The sequence below is a fragment of the Meriones unguiculatus genome, chromosome 4 (genome assembly GCF_030254825.1).
Source record: "Meriones unguiculatus strain TT.TT164.6M chromosome 4, Bangor_MerUng_6.1, whole genome shotgun sequence".
NCBI lineage: Eukaryota > Metazoa > Chordata > Mammalia > Rodentia > Muridae > Meriones > Meriones unguiculatus.
In genome coordinates, this window is record NC_083352.1 from 77,845,760 (window position 1) to 77,865,902 (window position 20,143).

The window sequence follows — 20,143 nt, forward strand, 5'->3', positions numbered from 1 at the left end:
TCCGGCCCATGTGCTCTTGCCCCACAGGGGGACCCCTATGGAAGGATCCAGAAGCAGGACACCCTAAAAAGGTGCAGCGCTGCGAAGGAGGTGGCCGGAGCATCCCGCGGTCCTCGCTGGAACAGTGCTCGGATGTGTACCTGCTGCAGAAGATGGTAGAGGAAGTGTTTGATGTTCTTTATAGTAAGATCCTTCCTCATTCCATTCCTGGAAAGGGGTGGGTGGGAGACCAGCCTGCCCACACCAGCCTCGTCTACTTTAGTCAGGTCCAGCTCTGCCCCACCCACCGTATCTCCACCCTGCCCATCAGCCCAGCCTACTCCTCCCTGGTAGCCCCGCCGACCCCAACTACGCGGTATCCTGGTTAGCTCCACCCACCTCAGCCCTGTTTTCCCCGCCCACCTCAGTCCAACTCCACCCATTTCTGCCTTGCCCAGCCCACTGGTGCCCGACCCAGGCTCTCCTCCTAGCCCAGTCCCAGCATATCCCCGTGAGCCCAGCCTCGCCCGGTGAGGTCATCCTCTGCCCTCCCAGCCTAGCCACGCCCACCTTGACCCCGCCTCGTCCAGCTCTGTGTCTGTAGCCCCACCTGCTCCGCCAGTCTCTGAGACCTGAGTTAGCTCTGCCCTACCCAGCTCTGCTCAGCCTTATTCATCCACTTCAGCCCACGCTTTCCCTGCCAAATCCTACTTGGCCTCACCTGCCTCAGACCATCCCTATTATACCCAGCCCCAGCTCAGCCTCTCCTGTCTGGCCGCGCCCTTCCCACCTCAACCCTGAAGCCTTGCCCACCTCAGCCTAGCGCCGACCACGACCACGTCGGCACTACCCCCCTCCCCACCCCCGGCGTAGCTCCACCCACCAATGCCCATTGCTTACCCCAGCCACACACCACAAGGCTTAGCCCTACCTACCCTTACTGCACCAACCTCAGCCCAGCCCACCTCAACCCAGCCCCACACGGCCATACTCTAATCCAAGCCCACTTGTTCTGTCCGTGTCAGGCCAGCCCTGCTCAGTCTAGCCCTGATAGCCTGATTCTGTCCGCTTCCCTAGCCCCACCCAGGGCAGTCCTGTCTGCCCCATTCCCCCCTGTTTCAGCCATGCCCTGCTGCTTACCCCTGCCCAGCAATGCCTTACCAGGGCAGCCGTGCCCTTACCCCACCCAGCCCTGCTCACATCTGCCCAGGCCCACACAGCCTGGCCTTTCCCATCTCACCCAGTAGGGCAGGCCTATGCTTCTGCACTGTGGGTCTCTGAGCAAAACAAGACCCCCCAAGACATGGCTCTCCCCGCTCTGGCCCTTTCCCAGCCCTCGACTCCCAGGCGTGAGTGTCCCTGTTTCCTGTACAGCCACCTCCTGACCACCTCCCCACCCTCATTCACATGGTCTTCCGATAGACTGTCCCTTCTGCCTCCTGGTTATTTGGGGACTGTGGCTATCTTCCCCAAAGATAAGCCTGAGGTTAAAACTCAGTCTGCTGCTACCGGTGTGGCCATGGGCCTTCCTGTCTCCTCCACCAGCCCTCAGATGTACAGTGGGGTCCATTCTATACCGTGTGTGTGTCTGCAGCAGTGAGGGTCGCGGAGCTCCTCTCTGAGGGGAGTCACCTCACATTGCCTGGCTCCCAGTGGGCCTCGCCAGGCCACAGCCAGCACTGAGCCTCACTGTTCACTCTCTGACAGGTGAGGCTTTGGGCAGGGCCACCGTTGTACCTTTGCCCTATGAGAGGCTGCTCAGGGAGCCAGGGCTACTGGCGGTGCAGGGCTTGCCCGAGGGCCTGGCCTTCCGGCGTCCAGCAGAGTATGACCCCAAGGCACTCATGGCCATTTTGGAGCACAGCCACCGAATACGGTTTAAGCTCAGGAGGTGAGTAAGCCCCTGTCCTACTTTCATTTCCTTTTGCCTGTGTTAAAAATACCCAGACAAAAGCCCGTTAAGGGAGAAAGGGTTTATTTGGCTTGTAATCCCAGGTTACAGTCCATCACTGTAGGTAGGCCAAGTCAACAGGAATTTGAAACAGCTAGTCACATTACATCCACAGTCAGGAGCCAAAAGCGATGAAGTCAGGGCCAGTCCTCAGCTTGCTTTCTCTACGCTTAGAAGATTCGGAATCTCCTGCCTAGGGAATAATGCCTCCCATGGTGGGCTGCCCTCCCCTTATTGATGTGCCCACAGCCTATTCTAATCTACGGCCCTCTTTGAGACTTTCTTCCCAAGGGACTCTAGACAGTGCCAAATTGACAGTGAAGACTTGTAAGGTGTGGTGGTGCACGCCTTACGCTCCCTCTCCAGAGAAGAGGCCGGCGGATCCCGATTCCAGGCCAGGCAGGACTGCGTAGGAAGACAGTGTCTCAAAAGCAAAAGACAAGCAAACCGAACTGTCACATCCCGTTCCCAGCCAAAGGCCAGAAGGCTGGAGACACCCTGAGGGGCCCACTGGGGGAAGCTTGGGGTGTAATGGGAGGAAGCGAGGCTAATGTGCAGTCACACTGTGTGAGCTGAGTCAGGAGACAGCTGTGGAGTTTCCCACGGGGTCGCTGTTAGGAAAGAGTCACACCAAAGGCTTTGGAGGGGTCGGGGCAAATGATGATGTGTGGAGTTGAGACTGTCAGACAGGGATGCATGCCTACAGTTCCAGCACTTTGGGGGAGTAGAGGTAAGAGGATCAGGAGTCTGAGATGATCTTCAACTCCATCGTGAGTTGGAGGCTACCTTGGCAACATGAGACCCCGTCTCAAAAGTCTTGAGTTGGCAGAGCCACATGGTCTGGGGATGTGAGCTTGGGCTGTGAATGGGATTTCTAAGAGACTGAGAGGGGAGGTTAAGGTTGGGCCCGGGTGGGTACTGTGGGCCCAGCATAGAAGGCACCTCAGGTTGCAGACAGCTGCCAAATCTTCCCGAGCGATGCATGAGCAGGGTGGGGAGGGACAGGTGGGATGGGGGAGTCGGGTGCAGGATGGGATGGGTGCCCTGTAGCGTGGAGGCAGGCTGGGTACAGACCTGGCTGTGCCAGTGGTTGCCACCTGGCATTAAGCACGCTCTGCCCACGCCGCCAGGCCTGCACCCTACCCAGCTCTGTAGTATTCTGTACAGTCACATGGGTTGTTCCGGGAGAGACTGACAGGCAAGAGCAGGTGCTCAGGGCTGTCCCCCTGTCCTCTCACCAGGCCTCCTGAGGATGGTGGGCGGGACTCAAAGCCGCTGGTGGAGATGAACGGCGTCTCCCTGCTGCCCAAGGGGCCCCGAGACTGCGGTCTGCATGGCCAAGCCTCCAAGGCCATTCCTCAGGACCTGCCCCCCACTGCCACCCCTTCCTCCATGGCCAACTTCCTGTACAGCACCTCGATGCCTAACCACGTCATCCGGGAGCTCAAGCAGGAGGCACCCACCTGCCCACTGACCCCCAGCGACCTGGGCTTGGGCTGGCCTGTGCCTGAGCCCCAAGCCCCCAGTGCCCAGGACTTCGCCGACTGCTGTGGTAATGCTTCAGTGGGGGCCTCTCTGGGCGGTGGCCTGTAAGGAGGAGGCATTTCTAGGGAGGGGTGGGGTAATGCACCCAATTAAACTTGGGCCTCCACTTGCCCTCCTGAGCAGACATTGGATGGGATTGAGAGGCGGCTGGGGAGAGCCCTAAGGAGGCTGTGGAGATTTTAAGTTAATCAGGGATGATGAGATGGTTCAGCACCTGCCAACCAGCACGACGACCTGAGTTCAGGCTCCCAGACCCATGTGATGGAAGAAGAAGAGTGAATCCCACAAGTTGAACTCTGACCTCCACACACTTGCCATTCGTACATGCATGTCTGTGCACGCACCCACAAGAAGTGAATGCAATTAAAAAATGGAATAAAATAATCAGTCCATGTGCATTTAATGAGCGCCTACTGTATACCCCACTTGGATTCAAGATTTAGGGGGCCTAAGAGAAGGAAGAGCTGGGTATGAAGTATGAAGAGGATGTGAGCTCTATCCTAACTGTGTGCCAGAGCAGGTCTCCTCTCCCTGAGCCTCAGTTTCCTCACGTGTGAAATGCTGGTGCTTATGTGAGTCCCAGTATCCTGTATCGAAGGGACTTGGGAATCAAGATTCCTGAAGTCGACGTTCTCGATGCGGGTGTTAGGGTATATGGCCTGGCTAAAGGCATTTGTCACCAAGCCCAGGGACCTCAGTTCAACTCCGGGAACGCCTCTTACAAGTTGTCCTCTGATCTTTAATTAATAAATGTAATAAAAGAATGAGAAAAGGAAAGGAGGCAGCGCGCTGTGATGGCGTAGAGAGCTGCAGTTGGGGACCTGGCCTCCCCCGACACCCCCAGAATGTATGCCTGTCTTTCCCCCTTGTTCAGGACAGAAGCCCGCGGGGCCGGCGGGGCCTCTCCTCCAGAACGTCCACGCTTCCAAGCGCATCCTCTTTTCCATCGTGCACGACAAGTCAGGTAGGCGGCGCCCTTGCTGGTGGCCTTGCCAGGGTGGCTTCTGCAAGGATCGTGGGTCCCTCAGACACTGGTGAGAGACAGGACGAGCAGTTCTGCTCAAGGAGTCAAACCGGGGTGTGACAGGCGGGCCTGGTTGTCACCAATATCCCCAAGCTACAGCTTGAAACCAGTGTTTGTCTCTTCACAGTTTCTGTGCATGCGCTAGTTTCTCGCTGCTTGCTAGTTTCTTGCTGCTTTCCCTGTGCTGCGATAAAATACCTGACGAAAAGAAACGCCAGGCAGGGCGGGTTTGCTGTAGCTCAGGACGGGCGGCAGGAACGTGAGGTGGATGGTCACATGATTTCTTTTTCTATAATCTGGGATCTCGGCTAGTGTGCGGCTTCCCACCTCTGTGAGCCCAGTCTAGAGGCTCCCTCACAGACACACCCAAAGGTTAGTTTCCATTCAGATTCTGAGTCCTGTCAAGTTGACAAGCAAGACTGACATCCGAGCAGGTGAGGAAGTCGCTAGTCGATTTTGGTGTCTTTCACATGAGGAAGCTTTTGGTGTAGGGTCTCTCACAAACTTCTAGGCGTGGTGCCAGCTGGGCGGCAGTCTAATCTAAAGGCCTGACTAAAGCTGGAGAGCCTGGTCACCTGGCCACCCTTGCAGCCACGGGCAGGAGACCAGTTCTGAACCACCTGGGCTGGTTTATCTCAGGTCAGCTGAGAAGGCTCCCAACATGGCGGGTGGTGAACTCAGACTTAGTGATCCAAGCCAGAGAAAGGAGGAAGCCTGGTCTTCCGCTTGTTTGTTTAAAGATTTATTCATTTATTACGTATACAGTCTTCTGCCTCTATGTATGCCTGCACGGCAGAAGAGGGCACCAGATCTCATTATAGATGAGGCACCATGTGGGTGCTGGGAATTGAACGCAGGACCTCTGGAAGAGCAACCAGTGCTCTTAACCTCTGAGCCATCTCTCCAGCCCCAGAAGCCTGTTTTGTTTTGTTTTGTTTTCATAACTTCACTTCAGAAATTACTGTCATTTCTGCCCCAATCTACCCATGAGAAGTCCAGAATATTCCAGCCAGTACTCAGCGGGGGAAAGAGTTATATTCCTCTTCGTGAGAGAAGCTAGGTGTATGCCTTCAGTACAGGAAGCAGAGGCAGGAGGATCTCTGCCTTCAGGCCAGTCTGGTCTATGTAGGCCAGCCAGAGCTACATAGTGAGACTTTGTCTCACTCACACACATACACAGACATACACAGTGGGGTCGTGAGAGCTGTGTGTGATTAGTTCCCAGCACTCGGCAGCTGAGGCAGGAGGCTCCTTTGAGGCCCTGTCTCTAAAGAATAGGCCAAAAAAAGAAAAGAAAAATGGGGGGTGGGTCGGGAACGTAGTTGCACCCTCATGTATTGTTTAGGGCTCCCCATTAAGGGGCTGGGGAGGTGCCCCCTCACTAGAGGGCCTGCCTCGCCAGACTTTCTCCATGATGGGCAGGGAGTATGGCCCCACAAAAGCCACCTGGCCAGCATATGCAGGTCCTAGGGCCCAGCACTAGCACTGCCTAGTTTGCTAGGCAAGGTGACACACACCTGTCATCCCGGCCCTCAGGAGGCTGAGGGAGGAGGATTTGAAATTCCGTTCTAGTCTGGCCTACATAGTAAGACCCTCCTTTCTCAAGAGATGTGGCTTTCCCAGGCATTTGCCTGCCTGAGGTAGGGTAGCCAGCCTGCGGAGAAATGGTTCAGAACCCACACAGCTCTTTGGGGGATGAAGAAATGGACACAGGGGCCAGTGAGAGAGCAGAGGGGACACTGAGCAGGCCAGGTTGCACAGTGGTTGGCCTGACGCTGGATAGACAGGCGGGCGCTTTGGAGGGAGGAGAGCAGCGGGTGCTCGGGGCGCTGACCGGAAGCAGCCCCGCCTCGGGGCGAGCCCTCACTGGGCCCTCTGTTTTGATAGAGAAGTGGGACGCCTTCATCAAGGAGATGGAGGACATCAACACCCTGCGGGAGTGCGTGCAGATCCTGTTTAACAGCAGATACGGTGAGTGGGCGGCGCCGGGTGAGCGGCTCGTTCTGTGTGCGTCGCTGTGTTCCCCAACACAACAGCATGAGCCATATGCTGGCGCCCGCGCAGCAGCGCCAGTGCGGCTGCGCCGGCGTGGGCTCGCCCCCGCCGGGAGAGGGTGGTTATGTCAATATTTCCCTTGCAGATTCTCTGTGGGGGTGGAATGATGGCAGAGCCCAGACCTTGAGGGAAGCTCCCTAGACCTTGGGGAGACGGGCAGGGGCAGCACGCTGCTTTTCCCGCTCGCACTGCTTCCACAGCCCCGTGTTGCTCTCTGCTATTTTTGTTGTGTGTGCATGCATCTCCGTGTGGAGTTGTACATACGTGTGCGGGGGCGGGGGGGGATGTGTGTGTGTCCGGGGCAGAAGACAAACCTAGGTTATCGTTTTTTTAGGCATCGTCTGTCTTTCTGAGGTGCGCTGCTGCTGAGGTAGTCTCATGTAGCCCAGGCGAGCATTGAAATTTCAGTGTAGATGAGGGTGACCTTGAACTTGTGGTCCCCTGCCTCTTCCTGAGTGCGGGGATTACAGGTGTGAACTACCACCACACCCGAGTGTGCATGGTGCTGGAGACCAAATCCAGGGTGACAGTGACGAGGCTGTGTGTGTGTGTGTGTGTGAATGCCACAGTGCAAGTTCTTTCCTTCCGCTCTCCGGGTTGCAGATACCGAGCTTAGATTGTCGCTTTTAGCCCCTGAACCACTGTCTTGCCTTCCTATTGCTGTGGTAAAACACGGTGACCAACACTGACTTGGGGGGGAAAGGTTAATTTCGGCTTATAACTCCTGCGGCGCTGCCTCGCTGAGGGAAGACCAGCAGGCACCTGGAGGCAGGACCTGAGGCAGAAGCCGCGGAGGAGCGCTGCTTGCGGGCTTGCTCTGGTGGCTTGCCCAGCCTGCCTGCTTGTGGCACCCAGAACTACCCACCCACCCAGGCTTGACACCGCCCACCGTGAGGTGCGCCTCCCCATGTCAGTCAAGAAAGCGAAGCACAGGCTTGTCCACAGGCCAGTCTAGTGGGGACATTTTCTCAACTTTTCACCCTTTTCCCAGATGACCCTAGCTTGTGTCCTGTTGGCAAAAGTGGCCAACACGGCCATCTTAGTACCCATTTTTCTCCATGTCTCCAGTGTTGGGGCTACAAGGCAAGTTACCCCTGCTGGCTTGTTTTGTCTTTAGTTTTTCGAGACAGGGTTCCTCTGTGTAGTCCTGGCTGTTCTGGAGTTCGGTCTATAGACCAGGCTGGCCTCAAATGCAGAGTGCTGGGGGTAAAGGCGTGCTCCAGCACTGCAGGCCTCTCTCGGCCTTTCTGCATTGGTTCTGGGCATCAGTGTTGGATCTACGTGTCTGGAAGACAGGCACTTGGCCAGCTGAGCTGAGACTTTAATTTTCTACGTGTGCATCTGGCACACACACACACAGCCTTCAGGATGTGACCTCGCCATCCGTCCTTTACATGCTGTGGGTTGGGCTCAGGTTGTCAGGCTTGGTGCTCAGTGCCGCTGCCTGGTGACCCATCATCGCCAGCACTTGTCTTTTTTGTGGTTTTGTTGTTCTGGGTGTGTGAGTGTTTTACATTTACTTTTCGTGTGTGTGGTGGGTCTGGAGTGTGAGGACAGACTTGAGTTGATTCTCTCCTTCTACCATACAGATTCCAGGAAGCTAGTTCACGTCTTTGGGCTTCTCAGCAAAGCACCTTCTCCCACCGAACCATCTGCCCTCCCCACGTTTGGATTTTTGGAGACAGGCTCTTACTTCAAAACCTAGGCTAGCCTTGAAATTGCTATTGAGGCCAAACTGCCTCAGTCCACCAATAATACACTTTATTATATGCATTATATTATTAGTTATATGCGTGATATATGTTAATTATATGCATGACAAATTTACCCTGCTTTCTTCTTTCCTTTTATTTTCCTTATCTATCTATCTATCTATCTATCTATCTATCTATCTGTCTGTCTGTCTGTCTGTCTGTTTATTTATTTAGAGGCAGGGTCTTCATTTCACTTAGGCTGCCTTTGAACTCCCAGTGTAGCCAAGGATGACCTTGAACTTCTGAACTTCTCGCCTCTATCCTCCATTAGAGGTGTGCACCGCCTCATAGGGTCAACTCAGTGCTGGAGGTGGAACGCTCACCCTTTTTTGTTGTTGATTTTGGTTGGTTGGTTGGTTGGATTTTGGTTTTTTGAGGCAGGGTTTCTTATGTAGCCTTGGCTGTCCTGGTGCTGGAGCTATAGACCAGGCTGGCCTTGGATTCACAGAGCGCTGCCTGCGTCTGCCTCCCAAGTGCTGGGACTAAAGGCGAGCTGCCACCGCCCAGCTGTTTGCTTGGTTTTTCAGACAGGGTTTTGCTCTACTGTCCAGGATGGCTTTGAATGCACAGAAATCCTCCTGCCTTTTTCTCCCCAGTGCTGGGATTCCCAGGTCTACCCCACCCTCTGGGCTTTCTGCTTTGTTTGCCTGTCTTATGTCCTCTGATTGACAGGTCTTTTTAACCCTAGGGAAGTAAACTCTGGAGGAGAAGACACAAAAGCTGAGTTTGGTAAAATATTTAGGAATTGGTCCCCAACGCAGAGCCCCTCACTCAGTAAGGCCTGAGGCACGACGTGAGAGGCATGAGGTCATCATTCCTGGGGATGACTTCATGTCCAAGCAGCATGGCCATCGCTGCCTGAAGGACACGTGGGCTAGGTGCATGCAGGCGCATACAGCAGGCGCACGAACGGGTCCCTGCAGGTGTCAGACAGGAAAGCAAACCCCATAGAGAGATGAGAATAAAAGCCCAGTGCTGACTGACCTTGTCAACCTGGATCAGACTTCTGGAGTCCAATGCCAGGCGGTCCACTGTCAGCATATTTAAAACACAGTACAATTGGGGAAGAGGTTTCCAGGCAACAAAGAGTCCAGTTCCAGGTGCACAGGTGCGGAGTCTGAGGTGTGGCTACATAGAAACTTCTGTGTTCTTCTACAAGTACATGTGACCACGGGGGTGGGTTCTTGAGCTGAAAGGCCACAGAGTCCATGTGACATCTTCCCCAAGGATGGGTAACGCTTAGTTAGGGAGGGGAGAGGTCTGCCTCCATAGAGAGCAGAGAGGTCACCAGGTCAGTAGCAGCCCAGCCTTCGGGGTGGGAAGATGGGTATTTTCTCTCCTCCACTGAGAAGAGGCCCCTGTGAGTTTAACACTCCTGGTTTCCCTAGTGATCTGGGATGCAGGAACTTCTGTGCCCCCAACAGATACAGACAGTAGTGTGTGCTTGAGTACAAGTGCAGAGAGCCTTGGGCAATTGTGTGCAAGATCATCTGGCTGTGGACCCTGATATGCAGATGCACACAACTGTGAGGCCTTGAATATGGTCGGATACAACGGTCGGCATTAGTGTCCAGGAGTGCGTGATGAGGAAGCCAAAAAAGATGGCTTAGTGGAGGTTAAAGCTAGAGAGTCGAAAGGCTTCCTGACATGCTGGATGGGCTTGGGACGGGTAGCTCAGGCCTTCTGTGTGGGTCCTGCCTGGTGGCCTAATTGGCTGTCTGCACAGGAGCGTCCTCATGTAGTCAGGTGAGCCCCCTGGGCTGCATGGAGCAGGAAACTCTGGGTATGTCCAAGAGAATGAGGCCTGGGTGAGAGCCCGCTCCAGCCCCTGGCGACGCCCTTCTGCCTACCATATATGCTTATGTAGGCCTGTGACAGGGTAGGGTGCATATAGGGACAATAACAAAACAAAACAAAACAGAAACCAGGTATCATAGTGCACACTTGTAGTGCTATCGTTCCGGAGTCTGAGGCAAAAAGGATTAAGACTATCAGACCTGCCTGGGCTGTAAAGAGAGGCCCTGTCAGAAACCCTGAAGAGGCTGGGAATATGGCTCCGTTGGTAGAGTGCTTGCCAACCATGCGGGAAGCCCTGGGTTCTGTCCTTAGCACCGCATACACCAGGCCTGGTGGGCCACACCTGTAATCCCAGCTTTTTGGAAATGGAGGCAGGAGGATCGTGGGTGCAAAGAGAACTTGTCGGTGGCTGGGGGTGCTGTTGGGGAGAGTCCCTTGAGGCTGACCTTGCATGGTCCTGAGTTCTCCTGAACTCCAAAAAGCAACTGGCCAAACACTGAAGGCAGGGCGGGTGGCTCCCAGACAGGAGGTGGGCGGGCATGGGGAAGACATGATTTGACAGCTGCTTGGATTGCCAGGGTTTAATTTGACAAGGAGCTAAGTGTGGCTTCACAGGGTAGAGCTGGCTGCCAGCGCTGCCAACACACAGGCCCGGGACACATCGACAGGAAAACAATGCTGCTCCTGAAGCAGCCCGGACTATTCTGCCGAGCCCTGACGTGGCCGGGAATGGCTGGAGGGCAGCTTTGGGCCACAGGAACACAACCGTGGGAGAACAGGGAAAGCCCCAGTCGAGGACTAGCTTGCCCAAGGAAAGTAAGCAATATTTGGAGCCTGGTGTGGTTCACCGGGTGTGGAAGCCCAACTCTTGGGAGGCTGAGGCAGGAGGATTGCTGTGAATTTGGTGTCATTCTGGTGAATATAACAAGACACTGACTCAAGTAGGTGCAGACGGAGCTGGGAGATGGCTCAGCTGGTAAAGTCACTTGCAGCCAAATCTTACGGCCTAAGTTCGATCCCTGATGATAGAAGGAGAGTTCTGACCTCCACACTCAGACTGTGGCCGTAACAATGCCTCCCAGTACATAAGCAGTAAAGGTTTTTAAGAAACACTCTGGGCTGAGCATGGCAGCTCACACCTTTAACCGCAGCACTCAGGAGGCCGAGGCAGGTGAATCTCTGAGTTCAAGCCAGCCTGGTCTGGAGTAAGCTTCAGGACAGCCAGGGCTACACAGAGATATCCTGTCTCAAAAGACAAAAATATAAATAAATAAATAAATAAATAAAGACTTGGCCAGGTGGCGCTGCTCTTAAATGCCAGCATTTGGGAAGCAGAACATAGAGATCTCTGGAGTTTGAGCCCAGTCTGATCTACACAGCGAGTTCTGAGTCAGCCAGGGCTATACAATGAGACCCTGTCTCAGAAAGCAAGAAAAGGGAGAAAGGTTTCCCAGTTGTTTCTCTTGTTGCACAGCCAGTGCAGCCTCAGAGGGGGAGGGACTGTGAGCTGGGTCTGGCCCACAGTGTCCTGTGACTTGTTTCTTGTACTCATCTATGTTTTTGCCCTTTCAGCGGAAGCCCTGGGCTTGGACCACATGGTCCCTGTCCCTTATAGGAAGATTGCCTGTGACCCTGAGGCTGTGGAAATTGTGGGCATCCCGGACAAGATCCCCTTTAAGCGGCCCTGTACTTACGGGGTGCCCAAGCTGAAACGGATTCTGGAGGAGCGACACAGCATTCACTTCATAATCAAGAGGTGTGGATTGGCTTGCTTCTGTGAAAGAACACCTGCCTAGAATCCCTCAGTGAGGGGCTGGGGGGTGTGGCTCAGTGGTAGAGCACCTGCCTAACGTGTAAGGAACTGGGTTTTCTATCCTCAGAACCACAAAAGCAAAACGAGGAGCAGATGATTCTGGAGCTCAGGACCGTGCTTTGAGCCCCTAGTCCATGCAGTAAGCACTCCTGCCCAGACATCGTCTGAGGTCGTCTGGCTTTTTCCTCTACCTCCACATCTGCAAAAATGATGGGAGACCCCTTGTGGTCTGACTGTGCCAGCCTCCCCCCACTGTACCTCATAAATAATGGTCCTCTTGTTAACTCTGCAGCTGCTGGGCCAGTGGGTGGGGCTGGCAGGGGGAGAGGGCCTCCAGACAGGAAGCTAGTTCCCAGCCGCGTGGCTCTCGGGCTGTGTCGCGCCTTGTGGTATCCAGATGGCATGTGAGCTTCCAGAGCCTCAGGAACAGCAGGGAACCCCCGGTCTCTCCTTGGAGGAGGAACAGGAAGTCACGTTCAGCTTCGTGCTCTGAGCCCCAACTCAGTCTACCCTTACTGGCTTTTTTCGTTTCTTTTATTTTTATTTATTTATTTCTGTTTTTGGTGTTGGTTTTTTATTTGAAGCAAGGACTTACTGTGTACCTCTGGCTGTCCTGGAACTTAATAGATAGACCAGGCTGGCCTCTAACATTCAGAGATCCCCCTGCCTCTGCCTCCCGAGGGCTGGGATTACAGGGGTTTGCCATTGCACCCAGCTTGCTGGTTTGTTTTTTTAAATAATTTTATTTTATGTGCGTTAGCATGAAGGTGTCAGGTCCCTTGGAGTTGGCACTACAGACAGCCGTGAGCTGTATGGATGCTGGGATTTGAACCTGGTTTTGTTTTCCACAGACAGCGTCTGTGCACTGTGAGCTCACTGTGTAGCCCGGGATGACCGTGGATTCTGTCCCCTTTTCCCCATCACCTAAGTGCTGGGATTACAGGTCTGCACTGCCGTGCTCTGCACTCTCGATAGCTTTCTAAGTCACTGATCATCCAAAATGGGGTCTGTGACACTTCCACACATTCTTACCAGACATTCTGACCATCGTCCGCCCTCAATGACACACTCATAGGCCTGTCCTAGTTCATCCTTTTGCTGTGCTAACAGCAATGACCAAAAGCGGCTTTGGGGAGGAAAAAGGGCTTATTTCCGCTTCCGGGTCACAGTCCACACTGAGAAAAGCGAGGGAGCAACTCAGCAGAAACCACGGAGGAACGCTGCTCGCTGACTCACTGACTCACGCTCTGGCTCCCCCCTGCTCATGCTCAGCTTTCTTAGCCCAGTGATGATGCTGCCTCAGCAGCCTGGGCCCTCCTGCATCAGTTTACACCGTTCATCAGAGACAGGCCCACAAGCCAAGCTTGTGGGCAACTCCTCAGCTGACACTAGCTTGTGTCATATGGACAATTGCATGCACGCATGCGCACACGCAAACACACACACATACACACACACACACACCCCTACCTCCAACCCCTGCTGCACTGCTTTCTCTTTGGGAATTATTTCTCTTGTCTGTTCGTGGCAATAATAACTATTGTTAAGCCAGGTGGTGGTGGCAGCACACTCATTTAGTGCCAGCACTTGGGAGGCAGAGGCAGAGGGATCTGAGTTCAAGGCCAGCCTGGTCTATATAGTGAGTTCCAGGACTTCCAGGGATACACAGAGAAACCGTGTCTCAAAAAACAAAACAAAGCAAAAAACAGAAATAGTAACAATAACAAACTGTGGTTAGTCTTTTTGAGACAAGGTCTCAATATATAGCCAGTGGCCTTGACCTCAAGAGCCACCCTTCTGAGCCTCTGAAACCCTGGGACTACAGGGGAGTGCCTGCCATCCCTGGCCTGGACTTTGGAGGCTTTGTCTGCATGCTTTGGTCCTTAAGCCATCCCTGGGCCTCTTCGCCTGCAGTCGGTCCATCTGTGATCTGACCTTGCCACAGGGTTCCAGGTCTCTGTAGATCCATAAGGTGGAGGCCTATGCAGATGGGCCTTGCTTCTAGCCATCTACAGGACACCCTGGTTTCTGCCCTGCTTGGGCTCTTCTGAGAACACCCCTGAAGGAGCCCTCGGGTCAGCTTCCATGGCTGTCGTCCGTCCAGTCTCTCCCAGTTGCTTTCTGCTGAGCCTGACTTTTAGATACACGTGTATCAGCGGCTAGATGGACAAGACTCTGGGTGATGGTGTGGCTCCGTGGGTAGAATGCTTGCCTGGCACCCACGAAGCCCTGCAAAAATCCAGACATGGTGTTGCAAGTCCTGTAATTCCAGCACTTAAGAGATGGAGGCAAAAGGATCGGGAAGTCAAGATCATCTTGGCTACAGAGGGAATTTGAGGTCAGCCTGGGTTACATGAGATCCTGTCTCAAACACAACAAAACAACAACAAAAACACCTCTATGGGTCTTTTGTGCCTGGAGTAGCATTGGGACGGGAGCTTGAATTGTTCATTGCAGCAGCAAAGGAGGGAGGTTTGGGAGCTGGTTCATCATCAGAGAGAGCAGAGGGGTCGCGGGCCATTCCATCTCTGGCGAAGCAGAAAAACATCCTGAAACCACATTCTGAGATCTCAGATTTGCTCTGTATTGGTTACTTTTCATTGCTGCTATAACAGCCCCCCTCTCCCCCGGAAAAAGTAGCTTAAGGAAGGACAGGTTTACTTGGGCTCACAGTCTGAGGGGGTACAGTCCATCATGGTGGGAAGGTTGGCAGCAAGAATGTGAGGCAGCTGGTCACAATGGATCCTCAGGAAGTGAGCAGTTGAATGGTGACTCTCAGCTGTCTTCTTTCGATTCAGTCCAGCACCCCAGCCCATGGGAAGGTGCCACCCACACTTAGAGTCTCCCTTCTCAGTTAACCAGAGGTTTGTTTCCATGGTGATTCTGAGTCCCCCAACACTTGCCCACATGGGTGGCCAGCCCTGTGCCATTTCTGAAGGGACCAACCTTCACCTTTCTTATGTTCTCTTTTCTCTCTTCCCAGGATGTTTGATGATCGTATTTTCACAGGTGAGTGGGTATTGTTGATCTCTTCTGGAGTTGGGGACTTCAGAGCTGACCCTGTTGTCTTGAGTCCTCTTCGGCATCTTGGGATTATAGGTGGTCTCTGGGTTCCCAGCAACTCACAGACTGGACACTCTAGAATTTAGAGTCTCCTTGGAGAAAACAGTGCTACCATTTGCTAAACATACAGCCAGGTTTTCTTGGGAACTACTGTGGTTTTTGTTGCTGTGTTGTGTTGGTGTGTGCGTGTGTGCATGTGTATGCCTGTGTGTCTGTGTAAATTTCCATGAGGTCAACACTGTTGTCTCCCACAGTCACTCTCTCCCTTACCCTTTTGAGAGACACATTGCCCATTGACCCTGTCTTGCTCCCCGGTCTGGCTTAGTCCCCTGTGTGTGCTGGGGCTCCAAATTCAGGTTTTCATCCCTGACAAGCACTTCCCCTAGAGATCAGTCTTCCCAGCACCTTAGCTTCCTTGTGTATTTTTTCTTATCTTCTTTTACCTAACCACCCCCTCCCATGATTTCTTACTCAGGGTCTCACTATATAGTCCAGCCTGGCCTCAAACTCTGTGTAACCCAGGCTGGCCTCATTCCAGATCTTTCTGCCTCTGTCTGTTGAGAGCTGAGATTTGCAGGCACGTGCTGCCAGCCACTCTGCAGGCATGGGGATGATCCCTTAGATAAAGCAAGTGAAGTGCTGGACAAGTGGGGCCTTGTCATTTCCCTTAGGAGCTGTGGCCTAAGGCCTCCCATGACAGTTGGACACCGAATAGAAGGAGGGAAGTTGTCAATTGTATCACAGCCACCAAAAGCTACACAGTTCCTTGAGGTGTGACATACCAGAGCCCCATTAACAGCTTTGCTACCTACCACCAGCTTCCTAGCTGTGGACATTTTCTGTGGGCCTTAGTTTTCCCATCTGTGACATGGGGATGATAAGAGGAGTTAGGTGGCCAGGCAGTGGTGGCTCATGCCTTTAATCCCAGTACTTAGGAGGCAGAAGCAGGCGTATCACTGAGTTCGAAGCCAGCCCGATCTACCGAGTGAGTTCCAGAAGAGCCAGGGCTATGCTAGGAAACCCTGTCTTGAAAAACTAAAAAGAGGCGCTAGCTGCCTTGTAGTTTCTGGTTTTATTAAACGTGAACGAGAAAATGATCCTATGGGGCAAATGGTGGAATGGTCTTTTTTCTTATATTATCAAGCCCTGGTGGAGGGTGGAGAAAACTGTTCAGAATGAGGGCAGGGTGTGGACAGATGAATTCCTAGCTGTTTCAGACAACCCCCAAAAGAAGAGAACAAATGCAGGCCCTACCCTTCCAAGAATGCCCTGAGGAATGTCTTAGAGAAGCCACTTCCCAGCTATCTCCACCAACAGGAGAGGCCCTTTTTGAGGGTTCACAAGATAAGGTCTTTCTGTGTAGCCCAAGCCAGCTTCGAACTCACCTCGGCTTCCTGAATGTTGGGTTTACAGGGTATGCTAACACATTTGGCTGAAGAGCATCTTTTTTTTTTGTTTGTTTGTTTTGTTTTGTGTTTGGAGACAAGGTTTCTCTGTGTAGCCTTGGCTGTCCTAAACTCACTTTGTAAATCAGGCTGGCCTTGAACTCACAGAGATCCGCCTGCCTCTGCCTCCCTGAGTGCTGGGATTACAGGTGTGCACCGCTGTGCCCAGCTCTGAAGAGCCATGTTCTCAAGCACAACTCTTCCCACAGGGAACAAGTTTACCAAAGACCCAATGAAGATGGAGCCAGGCAGCCCAACAGAAGACACTCCCACAGAGGTCTGTAGGGACACCATGCTGGACCTGGCTGGGACTGCCTGGTAAGGTTCCTGTGCTCTGTGTTAGGCCTGTGTTCTCCACAGTAAAGGAAGGGCTGAGGCCTGAGGAGTTGCCATCACTCCATTTTGGCATATGGTTTCCACATAAAAGGACTCCGAATGTACACCTTCTAGGCCACTGAGAGACAAATGGGAGCAAGAGAACAAGGATTAGGTATTTCAGGTGTCTGAAATAAGCTCAGGGACCTTAGTTGGTCCTATAGCCTGCTCACCGGCCCTCTTCCCCAACCCAGGCTGTGAACTGAGGGGGATAACATCTGGCCATTTGAGCTGCAGGTGTGGCTCAGTGGTAGAGTACACCTGCCTAGTGTGCGCAAAACTGTGGATTCCATCTTCCTTGTTTTGTTTTTTTATTTTTTAAGATATATAAATGTACTCTGTCTTAATGCAAGCAGGAAGAGGGAATCAGATCCCATTACAGATGGTTGTAAGCCACCATATGGTTGCTGGGAATTGAATTCAGGACCTCTGGAAGACCAGCCAGTGCTTTTAGCTGCTGAGCCATCTCTCCAGCCCCCCTCCCCCACCCATTTTTGGTTAAATGAGAACAGTCATATGTTTATAATGCTCATGTCTCAGGTCTTGTCCACAGACATCCTAATCCCCGACTGTGTTCCATCTAGCTACTTTGCTAAGCTTATAGGCTCCAAAACGGGCCAGGCCAGGTCATGAGCTGTAGAACACTTGCTGGCCAGGAAGATGGAGATGAGAGTGAGAGTCAGGACCCCTGGAGCCAGGAGCCAGGAGCCAGGAGCCAGGGCCCTGAGAAGCTGGTCCCTGACATGGACACATGTTCTGTGAAAGCGTAGGGTCCAAGATGTGTGGTGTTTTGTTTATTTTTTTGTTGTGTTTTTGAGACAGGTTCTCACTGTCTAGTTCTGGCTGTCCTGGAACTTATTTGGTAGAATAGGCCGATCCCTGGATCACGGACAGAGATCCACCCGTTTCTGTCTCCCAAGTGCTGGGGTTAGAGGCGTGAGCCACCGTGCCTGGGTTAAGACTGTTTATATTTTATGTTAAATGCCTGTGCCTGGTGTATCTCTCTGCACCACATATGTACAGATGGTGCGTATGGACACCAAAAGAGAGCGTGGGGCACACTGGAAGCAGAGCTACAGATGGTTGTGAGCCCCGTGTAGGTGCTGGGAACTGCTCTTGGTTGCTCTGCAAGGACAGCAAGCAAGCCCTCGCCACTCCTGAGCCAGCTCTCTGGCCCCATAGCTTTGTTTTCTGAGACAGACTCTTAAAGAGTCTTGAACCCTCAGCAATCCTCCTGTGTGCATCTTTCAAGTACAGGCGTCACAAAGGGGCTCTGCGACACTCAGATGGAGTGCTGTTTTTGAAGTGTGGGGGGGTGGAGCTGAGCAGATCAGCTCAGGACAAGGTCAACACCGGGTCATTTCCCCACCTTCCTTTCTCAGGTCAGACAAGAGCAGCGTCTCTGAAGACTGTGGGCCAGGTGAGAAGGCATGTGTATATTCTGTGTATATTCTGTGGGGACAGAACCAGGAAGAGCCCCGCCCAGGCTGTGAACCCATAATACCCGGGGATAGTTCTGTGCCATGGCCTCCACGCCATCCCTCAAGCCACACACAAGCAGCAGAGCATGCTGGGAACTCTCTGGGGAGGGGCAGAGAATAGACACCGAGGCCTGGCATCACCACTGCAAGAGCAGCAAGCCCTCTTCCCTGCTGAGCCAGCTCTCCAGCCCTGTGGATAAGCAACTCCGTCTTCAGGATGTCTTCAGGGTTGGCTTGAGCTTGTCCAAGGGCTCATCTGGCCCTTCCTGGTCTGTCCAGGAGCCAAGGTCCAAAATGATTTTTCCTAATTGTTCACTGTCAGTTCACAGACATGAGAATGTTCTGCAAAGATGTGCTTTGTACAGCACGCTCATGCCCCCGCCTGACTGGATTCTCCCTGTTCCCTTTGCAGGAACCTCAGGAGAGCTAGGAATGTTGAGGCCCATCAAAATCGAGCCAGAGGAGCTGGATATTATTCAGGTTACTGTTTCGGGTAAGAAACACGCATTGAAGGACTGTTGTCACCCCTGTTCCTGACTGCACATTTTGTGCTGCTGTGCTGCTTGCAGCCTGCTCCATCAGGCCATTGTATCCAGGTTGATTCTTTTGTCCCCCAATGTTTTGGATATAGCTTGAGGTCTTGCATGTGCTGAGCAAGTTTTCTCCCACTGAGCCACACCCCAGCTCCTCACTGAGGAATTCTAGGCAGGTGCTCTACCACGGAGCCACAGCACCTCCCTTTTCTCCCCCTTTTCAGTTTTTATTTTGAGACGAGATCTCCCTGAGTTGACCGAACCAGCCCTGAACCTACTCTGAAGCCCTCAGTCATGCTGTTTTACCTTCCCACACAGCTGTACAACCCCTGACTACATGGATTTCTTTTAGAGTCTTGGTGTTGTTTTTAACAAAATGCCAGTTGTTCGATTTTACCATTGAAGACTCGGGAGCCAGAGTCTGAGTTGAAAGCCTACTAGCCCAAAGAGCAGAGGAGCACCCAGCTGACCTTCCTCCCCAACTGACGTCCCAAAAAGAAATTCTCTTTCCCCACACCATTTTAAAACATCCCCCAAACTGAATGTCCCTCCCTTCTACTTCCTGTATGTCTCTCTATCCATCCTCCTGGCTTCCTCTTACTCTTTATGGTTTTTTCCTATGTCCGTTCCTTGTCAACCGGTTGCTTGCTCCATCTCTTGACCTGTGGTTGACTTAATCCTGTTCAAGCAGAAAGCTCTTGGATTAAAGGTGTGTGCTAGGGTTGAGCTACACCACAACTAGAAACAGGTTTTCCCAGTAAACAATCTTGGCATTCACGATCAGATATCCTGCTACATGGTCTGTAGACCTGCTTGGTCCATGTCAGGGACCATGAAGGGTGGAATGTGTAAAAGATGCCCTCCTCAATTGGAGTTTGCTTTCAGATCCTTCACCAACCTCTGAGGAGATGACTGACTCATTACCTGGCCATCTGCCTTCAGAGGATTCTGGTTATGGGATGGAAATGCCGGCTGGTAAGAGGTGGGCTGGGACTGGCCATTCTGGGGACCTACCACCTTGGGGAGCCATAGGGAGGGACAGGCGGGTCAGGAAGTCTTTGCTGTTGCTAGAGAAGACTCAACAGTCAAGGGGCTATATGTGGGACCATGCATGTCTGCAACTTGGGGTGTGTCTTTGGATTTTGAAATATTTGCACTTGATTGGATGCTTTGAGGAGCTGGGCAGTGGTGGCACACCCCTTTAATACCAGCACTCAGGAGGCAGGGGCAAGTGAATCTCTGAGTTTGAGGCTAACCTAGTCCATAGAGTGAGTTCCAGGACAGCCAACACTACACCAAAAAACAAAACAACGAAAGAAAGAGTTGCT

General features: G+C 52.9%; 1 protein-coding gene across 13 annotated transcripts in view; it reads left to right on the forward strand.

The window, feature by feature from the left end:
* Gtf2ird1 (GTF2I repeat domain containing 1) overlaps nucleotides 1–20,143 on the forward strand; it is an 87,348-nt gene that overhangs the window by 43,720 nt on the left and 23,485 nt on the right. For all 13 annotated transcript variants that reach the window (XM_060382240.1, XM_060382239.1, XM_021646658.2 and 10 more), the window contains 11 exons: nucleotides 28–183; nucleotides 1,687–1,870; nucleotides 3,172–3,482; nucleotides 4,350–4,439; nucleotides 6,387–6,470; nucleotides 11,678–11,861; nucleotides 14,902–14,927; nucleotides 16,636–16,744; nucleotides 18,184–18,221; nucleotides 18,695–18,775; nucleotides 19,701–19,790. In XM_060382240.1, coding sequence (XP_060238223.1) covers nucleotides 28–183; nucleotides 1,687–1,870; nucleotides 3,172–3,482; nucleotides 4,350–4,439; nucleotides 6,387–6,470; nucleotides 11,678–11,861; nucleotides 14,902–14,927; nucleotides 16,636–16,744; nucleotides 18,184–18,221; nucleotides 18,695–18,775; nucleotides 19,701–19,790 — 1,353 coding nt within the window. The remainder of the gene's footprint in view (nucleotides 1–27; nucleotides 184–1,686; nucleotides 1,871–3,171; nucleotides 3,483–4,349; nucleotides 4,440–6,386; nucleotides 6,471–11,677; nucleotides 11,862–14,901; nucleotides 14,928–16,635; nucleotides 16,745–18,183; nucleotides 18,222–18,694; nucleotides 18,776–19,700; nucleotides 19,791–20,143) is intronic.